This window comes from Monopterus albus, unplaced genomic scaffold, assembly GCF_001952655.1.
Source record: "Monopterus albus unplaced genomic scaffold, M_albus_1.0 scaffold258.1, whole genome shotgun sequence".
Lineage (NCBI taxonomy): Eukaryota > Metazoa > Chordata > Actinopteri > Synbranchiformes > Synbranchidae > Monopterus > Monopterus albus.
The window spans coordinates 1,172,230-1,184,309 of record NW_018128138.1 but is presented as its reverse complement, the minus strand read 5'-3'; the positions used below and the strand labels follow the sequence as shown (position 1 = coordinate 1,184,309).

At 40.6% G+C, this 12,080-nt stretch overlaps 1 protein-coding gene across 6 annotated transcripts in view; it reads left to right on the top strand.

Moving 5' to 3' along the window:
* The window catches only part of mpp7a (MAGUK p55 scaffold protein 7a), a 243,614-nt gene that overhangs the window by 73,155 nt on the left and 158,379 nt on the right, over positions 1-12,080 (top strand). For 5 of the 6 annotated variants that reach the window (XM_020621347.1, XM_020621346.1, XM_020621354.1 and 2 more), the window contains one exon: positions 11,286-11,404. In XM_020621347.1, the coding sequence (XP_020477003.1) occupies positions 11,286-11,404 (119 nt within the window). Of the gene's footprint in view, positions 1-11,285; positions 11,405-12,080 lie in introns of those variants that run through there. The other variant, XM_020621351.1, reaches the window with a different exon arrangement.

Below are 12,080 nucleotides of genomic sequence, written 5' to 3'. Positions count from 1 at the left end.
TAGGTCACATCACTGACGGGGACGAAGCAGCCTACAGGAGGGAGGTGGCCAGTCTGGTGTCTTGGTGCAAGGACAATAATCTCAGCCTCAACACGGACAAGATGAAGGAGATGATAGTGGACATGAGGAAGGAGAGGAGATCTTGTCGGCCGCTGTTCATCCAGGGGCTCTAAGTGGAGAGGGTGAGCAGCTTCAAATACCTGGGCGTCCACATCAGTGAGGACCTCACTTGGACACATAACACCACACAGCTGGTCAAGAAGACCCAAACGGCGGCTGTACTTCCTGAGGAGGCTGAGAAGGTTTGGCATGTCGCCTAGGATCCTCAGCAACTTCTACAGCTGCATCATTGAGAGCACCCAGCTGTATCACTGTCTGGTATGGCAGCACTACTGCTATGGACCGCAAGCGCCTGCAGAGAGTGGTAAAGACTGTAGAGAAGATCACCAGGACTCCACTGCCCTCTTTGTAGAACATTTTCCACCACAGGGTGCGTAGGAAAGCTGCTTCCATCCTCAAAGATCCAACACACCCCCAGCATGGACTTCTCTGCCCTCTGGCCAGACTGTTCAAAAGTGTGAAATGCAGGACCTCCAGGCTGAAAAACTCTTTCTTTCCCTCTGCCATCAGACTCCTAAACAGCTGAGGAGATTACTACCAGGAAATACGTGATGTACTGTTTACATTCTCAGTTTTCACATGCATAATTGCACAATGACTTTGCTGCACATGCTGCTCCCATGCTTATATTCTTATATTTTTTTTCCTACTATATTGCTGCATCTGTGCTGCTTAAAGTGTCTTAGATTTTGTGTTATTTATATTTCATTTGTATTTTGTGGCATTCATGTGGACAGCAAAGTAAGAATTTCATTGTACAGGGAAACACGTTTCCTAACTGTGCATATGACAAAATAAACACTTTGAACTTTGAACTAATTAGTTGATGCTACATAAATAATGTGTTATAAATATGTTAGAATTAGATGTATGTTGTTTGTGCCAGCAGGTTATTATGACGATAAGTTACATGTCATAGTTTGGCGACATCTAGTGACTGCTATTTATTATGACATGAGGAAATGAGTAAGTAGGTCTATATAGAAGCACAGAGTCCATGTTCAGAAGAGCTGGGGTGGATGGCTAGGCTAGGCACACATGACACAGGAGACCTGCATTTTGTTCCTATATGTGACCAAATCATTTTGTTCCTAAATGTGACCAAGTAGTTTTTGTGCCTGATCATAACCAAGTGTTTTGTGTGGCAAAATGTAATGAAACCATGACAGTTTAATAATCATAGCATCCAAGACAACAGAGTTCCAGTAGCTTGCTGTTACCCAGCCTGCGATGTACATTGTCATTAATTATGGCGGGATTGTTGCACTTCCTCCTGTGACCTATAGGACACTTCTGTAGACACTTCTGATTATGGGCAAGGTGTCCTTACTTACAGTACCATGAAATGTATGAATTTAAGCCTGTTAGTTTTATATTTAATTTCATTGCATGGAGCCCTGTGATACACTGGCAACCTGTGCAGAGTATACCCTGCCTCTTGCCCAATGTCTGCTGAGATTGGCTCCGGCCCCCCTTGACCCTTGTCAGGAGAAGTGGTATAGATAATGGATGGATGGATTCATTACATGGAAAATTGGATGGAAAAGCACATTAAAAGATATAGTGTTTTTCGTATTTGAAAACATTGAGTTTTTATTTAGCTTTTATTTCCAGTTGATGAAAATGTGCCTCTTGCTCTTCCATATTGTGTTTCAGCTTTTTAGTTAGTAGGTGATACAGCCTGCCCATGCACACGCAGGATGTACCAAAATAGACCAGAACTGATTCAGAACCGATTTAAAACTCCCAAAATCTTTTTTTTTTTGTTTTCAGATTAACCATCACGTTAACAGTAGTGGATCTGTGTTAAATATAGGTCTGAATGACAAAAGAACCAGTACAACTTTCTTTTTCCATTAGATTGTTTTTTTCCCCCCTTTGTTTCCTAATATGAATAACACAGTCAGTCTCATGGATGGATGATTGTTTGTTGTAATATATCTGTCTAAAACATTTTGGCCAATAAATGATTTCTACAAAGCAATATTACATATTTTGATCATATTCAGGATTTTTGAATAATAAATTAACAAAAACAGTATCAGTAAATGCAGAAGCAAATGGTTAAATAAAAAGAATCTCTGCTACTATTAGAGTTTATGTGCATTCAGTGAGTGAGCAGTGAGGAATATTTACACAGGGTGGTCTGACTGATCTGAGCACAGTATAAATACAGAATGTAGATTGTTAATTGTACAGATGTTAGTCAAACAGTTTATACTGAAAGTCACTTTTGGCTTTTCCCGTTTTTAGGGGTCGCCACAGTGAATCGTCACACTGGCAACTCGCATGTTGACATTTGGCACGTGTTTTATGCCGGATGCCTTTCCTGATGCAACTCTGAGTTGAACCCGGGCTGCAGTGGCGAGAGCGCTGCACTAGCCTACCAGGGACGGCGGTCAAACAGTTTATACTATCAAACAAAAAAGAAAGGGGAAAAAAGCACCACTGTGATAAGTGTGTCTCATTAGGCAAGACATTGCAGCTTTATTTATATGACACTTTTCCTACATAGAAGCTATTCACTGTGCTTTACATAGACAAATACAAGTATTTGGACAATGTTTATATGGGCAAATAGCTTCTGACGGACAAACTTCCTTGACTTTGAAATCTGACTGATAGCTGAGGCGCTTGTGTTGGATATGTATGTTGCTTCAGATGTCGACTCAGTTCACTGACATATTTCCTCGTTTCCTCTCTTACTTATTAAATGTAGAAAAAATTGTTCCCAAGATTCTGAGAAGCACTTATGAAAAATAAATTAATCATAATTAATCACTTTGAATTGAATCAAATCAAATGTAAAAGAATTGAAATATAAATCAAATTGAATTGAGAGATCAATATCCAGAGATTTTGGACTGACGTGTTAGGCAGCCTCTCCACCACCATAATCAAAACACCACATGAGGGAATATCTTATGGAAGAATGGTGTCCATCCCTCCACTTGAGTTCGGAGACTTGGAGAGTCAGTGCCAACGTGCATTGAAGTTGACGGTGGCACGTGGCGGCTCAACACCTTACTGAGACACTTTTTATGTTGTTTTTTCCTTTAATTTGTCACCTGTCTGTATGTTTATAATCTGTTCCTTCCATCCATTAGCTGTACCTGCTTATGTTTGAGGATCATGATGATGCTAGAATGCATCTCAGTACATTTGAAGCCAGAACTGTCTTACTGTGGGGTGACATGCTGAACACTGCATCCACTGTGTCACCCTCTATGCTATTATCAGATTCTCATGAATATGTATGTTGAAGTCAACCTAAGAATTCTAGTACTGAATGGGTTGTAACTTCCAGTTGTGATCAGCTAATTTTCTAAGACACTTTATATTTACTTATTTAACATAGCAGAAATGTAGACTACTGAAGAAAATAGGTATGTAAAATGTAGTGTTGCAATGTTTTGAATGCTAATAATCTGATTGACTCAGTGAAAGACATTCATTTACAGTATTTAGTGGTTGTGGTGTGCTACAGTAATCGAGTGTTGTGGATTACTGTAGCAATTTTATGTGTACCATTACTGTGGCACATTGTACTTAAACTGAACATGCTTTACTAGCTCATAACAGGGACTTCCAGATGCCCTCTAGTAACGTTATTAAAGTTAACTGTTTTATTCTAAGCAATGCCTGCATGTTCCATCAAGGTTTACGGTCCCCTCACAGCATTTAAAGATAAGGGCAGTTCAGCCATGCACATCTGTGACACTTGTGTGAACGACTACATATGGAAATCTTTCAATAAGACAATGCTTTTACCAGATATACTAAAAACTTACTGCCTGCATGTTTGTGTGGGGAAGCAACAGCCATTTAATTCTCTCCGATCACAAACAACCCTTGTTGGAGGAGGTGATATCTGTATAATTATACTGGGTCATGGGATGCAGACATTCCAATGGTGAGGCAATTTTTGACTGCACTGCATTACTGTTCCTCTGATGAGCAGTATGATGAGAAAATAACCATATTGTTTTTTTTTTTTCCACTGTCAAGGTTAACAGTAAATTTTTCCATCCTAATGTCAAGAATCCAGAGCATCTCGCCTTGGCCAGTTTCAGCTCCTGGGAAACATTGGGGAGGATTGGGGGAAGACTTCTTCTGTTCTTGGGCTGGGCTTCCTCTGGGAGCTTTCAGCCATTTGTCATCGTCTCTGGCCAGTAGCTGGCTCTGTACTGCACTGACACAGTACTTCACACAAGGATTTGAGTTCCCTAGTTCCAGTTGCATCAGAACTAACTAATTTTACCAAGACAATTTAAAATGACAACAGTCAAACGGTGCAGATGCAAAGTGACAAAATCAAGTGAGTGCGACTGAGAGATGGGTGGTGACTTTTATTTGCTAGAATATGAACAATCATTTCTGTTTTTGTTGTTGTAAGATGACACCCTCCAGTGTTCCTTTCACAAGGGACACAGGGTAATAAAGAAGTAATGGACAGGCATGACATGTTCAATTGCATTAGAAAGAACCCCAAAACAACTTTTACAAACAATGTGTTCTGTTTGAAAACCCGGCAATGGGATACTGAGTAATACCTTTGAGCTTAAGACAGAGAAGGATTTACAGTGTATAGGACAGGCTTTCATAACTGCTACTATTAATATATGATCAGAGTTGGTATTGACAGGTCTGCCTCTAATATCACTGAAAGACTTGCTATAACTAAGTAGCTGGCCTTGGCTTTGGGCTGAATATGCTGACCTTTCCCAGAAAGCTCCATTGCTGCAGTAAGCAGAGGTGGCAAGTCATTTGGTTCTGGCCAGCTTGTTGTGGCTTTTGTGTTTGGTCTACCATGTTAGAAAGTCTAAGCTTAGCCAGTTCAGCTCTGTCTTGATGTCTTTATTATTATTTTTTTATTCTGAGCCTTTATTTTTTCTCTCTCTTTGTTAATTTCTTTCCTATTATGGTTATGGTAGGATTTGGATGAAATTTGAATTTGAATTTCTTTAACTTGCCAAGGACCACTGGTCATGGCGGGGGCTTGGTCTCTATATTCAAACAGTCAGCAATTGTCAGACTATTCCTATTCTTCTTCTTCTATTCAGATGGACACTGATGTGTTCTGATCTATTGACCACCCAAATTTAACAAGGATTTTCATCACAGGTTTTCAGTCAATACTGTTAATCCCCCTGATCTTATTCACCGCAATGTCTTCAGCTATCTGTGACAACTTTCTCAAGTTCTTATCAGAAAAATTGCTGAGATCAGGTCCCACATTAAACTCCCCCTTCATGATCTGTTCCATTCCTCCCACATGGATCAGTTTGAGCCTGTGTCTTTTCCACAGTCAAGAGAGGTTGTTTTTCACCTGAAAAGCAATTAATGCATTTATTTCTCCATGACTTGATTATTGTAAATCCCTGTATGGATGAACTGTCTTTACTGTCCCATTCACAGCTCGATCAAAATGCTGCTAGGCTCCTACCAGGAGCATGTAAATATGATCATAGTTCTCCCTTACTCATATCTCTTCACTGCTCACAGTTCGATATAAAATTAATTTTAAGCTATTGTTTTTTGTTTATAAGGCATTGCATGCTTAGGCCAATTGTACCTCTGAGAACTCTTGCACATCCACACTCCTTGCAGGACACTTAGGCCCTCTGAACAGATGTTTCTGGCTGTACCACATTCCAGACGGGAGATCTTGCTTTCGCCATAGTGGGTCCCAAGCTGTGGAATAGTCTTAATCTCATCTTAAAACCCATTTTTATTTGTTGACTTTTAAATCCTGTTGATACACTGTCTCCTATATTCTTGATGTTTATTAACCTGTTTGTTTTTTATACTTATGTTTATTTGTGTTTGCTTGTCTTTATTGCTATTGTTTAATGACCAATGTTCAGCACCTTGGAAAGCTCCAGTTGTTGCTAAATGTGCCCATAAATTTTAACTTGACTTGATTTGACTGCTGTCTATTTTTATATATCATTTAAAAGCTTTTAGGAAATGAGGTAGGAGGGCAGGGACAAGATACCAAGTTGCCTTTAAGTTACTTTACATTCTAGCCCTTTTGCAGGTGGTTCCACTCAGTATTTTTTGCAGTGTAATTGTTAAAATGTCAATACCCACTATCTGCACTCAGTTATGTTGATCAGAATTGTTCTTTTAGCCTTAACATGGTTTCCAATGTGTTGACAGCCCTTTAAAATATGAAGGTGTGAGCCTTTTTGAAAGCTTGTCCAGTCCTGGGTCTGAAATGCAATATTGATTTGGTCCTGCAGTCTGGGTTATTTGTACTTCTGTGAATGAGGCATGATCTCAGCAAAGGTTACAGATTTTTTTTTTCTAGGCCCTGAAAGTACACGTTCAGCATGTGATAGTAAAACAGCCAGTATATGATTGGAGTGACTGTTGATTGCAACTGGACTAGCCCACAGTACTTGAAGTAATTTTTTCATACCTAACTAACATTTTGCAGAAGCCACTCACTGTATTTTCCTAAATGATGGAGCTATTCAGAGACCGTGACACCAAAATATCATTGTAGATGATGCTGGCGGGCTCTGTTGCCTGATGTTTTTTGTTGTTTTTTTATGTGGAGAAGAGGTTTGGTTTTTAGAATGGTAATGGGAGGTTTGTGGAGTTGAATGGAGCTCAGACTCCTGCTGTTGCAGTCCAGGGCCATGTTTGTCTTTGGTGTCACTGTTCAACTGTCTGTGCACATGCTTTAATTAGATGTTATTTAAAACAATGTGCATCTCAAATGTTTTGCTTCAAGTTAACCCGTAGTGCAATACCTTGTAAATATACATATCTATCTGAAAATTCCAACAAAACTGTGTATATACACATTTTATATTTATAAGTATTTAATTTTTTATTTTCCTAATGCACATTACTTTTTCTTGTTTGTATGCTCTTTTTCTTTTCTTGCTTTCTCAGGCTTGTTACTCGTCGCCTTACAGAAGAACACTGTTCACTTCCTATATTTGAATGAGTTTATTTCCACAGAAAAATTGTTTGTCAAGTGAGGTCGCTCAGGATAGGACAGTCTAACATATAGTCCAACACGGACAGACAGATAAATTTGTCGCCCGGTCTGTTTACCAAAGCGTGGTGTGTAAGTAAACAGTGCTGCAGTAACAGTGTCATGGCAAGAGTGACATTTTACAACCCTACAAACTCTGTGTTGTTAAATTACTCCCTATAATTTTTTCATCTTGTGACTGGTTGTCGACCAATGTGACTAGCAATTTCATGTGTATCAAATATAATGCATTTTATTATCTGGGATTTTTGTTTTTGTTTTACATGAAAGGGATCTGTTAAAAACACTTATGTTCTTTAACCTCTGCGGAGGTGTTGGCATGAGAGGGGAAGTGCTGTTTGGCACTTAAGGTGGTCACTTCATAGATGTGGGAAGCTTCAGAGGCCCTGGCTTCTCTGATTTCTGGTTGGAGACTCTTTAGGCCTATCTGTACAATGTCATATGTTGGTCTGGGCTGGCCAGTCCAGCACTAGCCACAACAAAATATACTGGTCCACTACGAGACACTGCCGGGTCTGCTACACACAATTGCTGCATGAGAAGTAACAAGTTGCCACTAAGTGGGGAAGGGTTGGTGTAATCTGGTTTCCTTTCTTCTCCTTTCCCGCTCTTACATTTTCTGTAACTGTATGTCCTGGACAGTTTCTGATGTTTATAGATCTATACATGTCTCCCTAAATTTATTTCTCTTTTCACTTTTTATAGCATAATCACATCATGATTTTACCATCACTGTGGTTTGTTGTTCATTTACCCTTTCTGCTTCCATTTCTGCTCCTCACTTGTCCAGCCAAACAATCGTATATTTAATTTGAGCTTCGCAGAGTCCTTCTTTAGCTCCTGTACAATTCCTTCTGTTGTTGTCAGAAACAGTTTTCTTTGGATCATGGGGTTTAACTTGACACAGTGATCCCAGAAGGCAAGCGCAGTGGCAGCTTGTCCTTTATCTTTTTTACCCATTGTGTTGTTATTTCTGATTAGCTAATGGGGTCAATTCTCTTCCAGTAATGTGTCTTTGGCACACACCACACAGTCTGTTTATGTCTTCCCAACAGTGACAGGGAAGAGTTGTTGTCAGAGGGAATAAAGAGTTGAATCATTGCGAGTGTAGACAGGAGGGGAGACCGTGCACCTGGGGGAAGTGTTGCTTTGGGACTATCACTCTCTTCTTCCCTTCCTCATTCCCTTCATCCCCTCCTACCAGTATCTCAGCACTGCCAATAGTAATGACATTACCATACAGCCCCCCCCACTCTCACTGCCCTTCCTTTCCCTCAACTCATTTTCACTTCTGTCTCTTTAAATCTTTTTTTAAAATATATGATGTGAGATATTCTGTTGGGAGTTTTAAGTTGTAAATGACTGAGGGGGTCAGCGGCCCTCAGAGAGCCTCGTCTTAGCTAGAAAGTTTCTGGTGATGAGAACCACAGATTCAGGGACAACATCACACACCAAGCTTGAGTAAAACCACAGGGGTTGTAATAAGACTGGTGCACATGTTTTGTGTAAAATCCCACTCTTGTGGCTTTTTATCTCCTTTGTTATACTTCTTTCTTTACCACGGAGCTTTTGTAGCACTGAGGTATGAGGCACAGGCGCTACACAGAAACTGTGCTGTGAGCTGAAGAATGAGGCAGGACATCATCTTGATGTATCCTGTGTGTCTGCTCAAAGGTCTCAGAGAGTCAAACCTCAAATCACCTCCAAATCGAAAGCAGAGGGCTGAGAGTGGCAGGTGACACTCCATCCATCCATCCACCCAGGAGCAGTAGCAGCACATGACATGTGCTAAGGTAGTCAGCTGTGGCTGTGTTGCCAAATGTCCTCAGCTGCCAGCACACACTTGCTCCAACCCAGTCAGCCTGCCTGCCACTCCAGGCAGTTCATCCAGCCAACAAAGTCAACTGTTGTTTTCAATCAATCATTCCTAGCGCTTTTTTTCCCCCAGTCTCTGCTTCCTCTCTTTTACTCTGCCCTCTGATGAAATACACTCAAAGAGAGGTAGCCAAGCTGCTTAAGTTTGTTTTGACATTTTGATGAATCTGCTGTAATTGTGTTTAGAATTTCATCACTTTATCACCGTGAGTTCAAAGGGTTTCAAGCACTGCAGTTGTGTTTCGGGGAGTGTGAATCTGAGGATCCTTTTCAAGTGTATTAGTAAAGAGCTCTTTGAGGCATATAACCAGCTTTATTGTGCTCTGTGTGTGCCTGTATGCCCCTGGTTTAGTGGATACCAGAACAAACAAGTATCTACTATTCTCCTTCAGTTTCAGGTCTCTGTGTTTGAATGGAACCCTGTTTACTGGTGCTTCCCGTCTCCTCTGTCAGATCTTGAAACCATCAGCTCCACAGTTTGATTCTCTTTGAATTGATTTCAGCATGTGTTGTTCCGATGGGCTTAAGATTCCGCTATGGACGTGAATTCCATTTTAAGCTTTGTATAAAAAAATACTGAAAGCACAGCAGCCACTTGGACACTTATTCCAAAACTTCTGTTTAGTAAACATACACTTTACTAAAGGTGCTTTTCCACCTATATTTTTTTGTTCCCAGGAACTAAAATGCAAGAATCTTCCATGGGGTAGAAGTCCCTCAAGCGAAAATGCTGTGTTTAGAACTATGCTGGTAGAGGAACAAACTTCTGCATAAGGTACCTGTTCTGTGGGGTAGTTCCTCTGGTGGAAATGGGAACTGGAAACTGGAACTTAAAACCATGGGCTATAGTTGGGGTTCTTTCCCAGCCAAATGTTAAGGATAATCACCTTTATTTGGCCAAATATGTTGCGCAAAAGGAATTTTGTTTCCGGTACATAACTGAGGCAGATATCTGCGGCACCAACTCAACCAATGGCTCTAACCATCAGGGGCAACTTGGGGGTTCAGTGTCTTGCCCAAGGACACTTTGACATGTGGACTACAGGAATCGAGATTTGAACCTCCGACCGGGAGACGACTGCTCTATCCACTGAAGCACAGTCACCTCGTTCTCTGTTTGCTTCAGTCTGCTGGTTCACCTGCAGCCTGCGCTTCACCCGTAACCTGTATACCTGCTTATGTAAAATGCTTATGTCCCCCCTGACCCCACTTGCCTCACTCCCTTCTTCTACCACTTTTCTACCTCTCCTCTCTTTCTCATCTTCATTAGTCTTTGGAGCTCATGAGAAAAATGTTAATATTTTTGGCTGAGCATCCCCTGGTTTCCCCTTCTTACACATTTTCTTTATGATGATTACTTAGTGAGCCTGCTGGGATTGGCTCCAGCCCCTCGTGACCGCGTTCAGGATTAAGCAGTATAGAAAATGAGATGAGATGAGATGAGATTACTTGGTGATCTGTTATGTTCTGTTAAGATATTATAACAAGACTGATTACTGACACATTGTAATGTTGGTGTAGCCTAATGAAACTGCAGACAAGAGACAAATAGTGTGACATTGCGGTTCCACAAGAAAATATAAAATGTCACAAACTTACAGCAACTTGGTGAAGCCTGGGTGAAGAATCAGGGAACATAACACCATGCTTCCATAAACCTCGGTGTATGTACGAATTTCATTAAAAACGGTATTCTGATGTCTCAGTCATGTTTTTCATGTATTCCAAGGTTTGTTTGTTTTTCTTATCAGAGCTGTCTGAAGCGAATCAAATTGGAGCGGGGCGAGACATGAAGAGAGGCACGTCACAGACTTCCAAATGCAGATTTTAAAAAGTTTTTTCCCCCAAAATGAGTGTATATTGGACAGTCATGCCTGTATTGGGCTCTGCCCCCCATTCTACTGTAGGCCCACCATGCCTGTATTATTATAGGGGAAATACTGCTGTGTATGAATGGGTGTATCTGAAGAAGAGACAAAGGAATAGATAGAGCCTCCACTGATAAAACAAGAGTATCTAATGCGTATAACTAAAAGGCCTAGAATAGGCATTTATGTGTATGTTAACACACACAACCACTGTCTTACTGTATGTGTCTTGACTTTGTATCTGTGAGTATTCGTGCACACATGCAGCACTTCTTTTTAATTATGCATAAATAAAACCAAGGATGTAAGCACATCTGTTTATATGCATGGGTTTCTCTGTGTGACTGTGCATGCATGCATTCAGACTTAGCACTTCCATGACAATGCTGTTTGTTCCTCACCTTCTTCAGGTCTGTATGAGCTGCTGGCAGCTCTGCCCTCTCAGCTGCAGCCACATGTCAGCCATCCAGAGGATAACACGTTCCTCCAGGACATGTTTGGAGCAAAGAGCCTCCGCTCCCTGGTCAAGGTAAAAATCAAAACAAAACAAAACCACCACCAACAAACCTTAAGTTTTGTTTAGGGTATTTGTATATAATTTTTTTCAGATTTTAAATCCTATGGTGGTATTGCCAGCACAATGCAGCTGCCCAGTTCATACCTAGTGCTTTATAGATGCATACTGTTTTTTGCTAATTATATCAGCATGTAGTCATATTTACATGTTATCTGAAGGAATCACAGTTCTGTAATCATGAATATTGAAATTCTGCTAGCTATTTCACTACCACATCTGGAAATCTTGAGACAAACTGACAGTCCTTTTATGTCCAGTAAATTTAAGTTCCAAACTACACCATGGATATTATTAGTCATGCTTTTAAAACTGGCATTAATAAAAAGAAAGAAAGGAAAAAGAAGTGTATGAAGAACAATAAAGAGCTATCCCTCCAATTCTTGCTTAAGGCCACACATACAATATGAATTTTCACATTGGATCTGCAATCTGGAAATGCTGTCTGCCTTACCCACCTTTACCGTCACATCCTTCCTCTTGTGGTGCAGGCCAGAATCTGATCCCTCTCTCCCCTAACCCACTGCTTTATTCATCCTGGTTCCCTCCAGTCTCATTCATACAGCACTAAGTTTACTTGTCATTCCAACTGACTACCCACCCAGCTCTTCTAACTCCCCCTCTGCCAGCA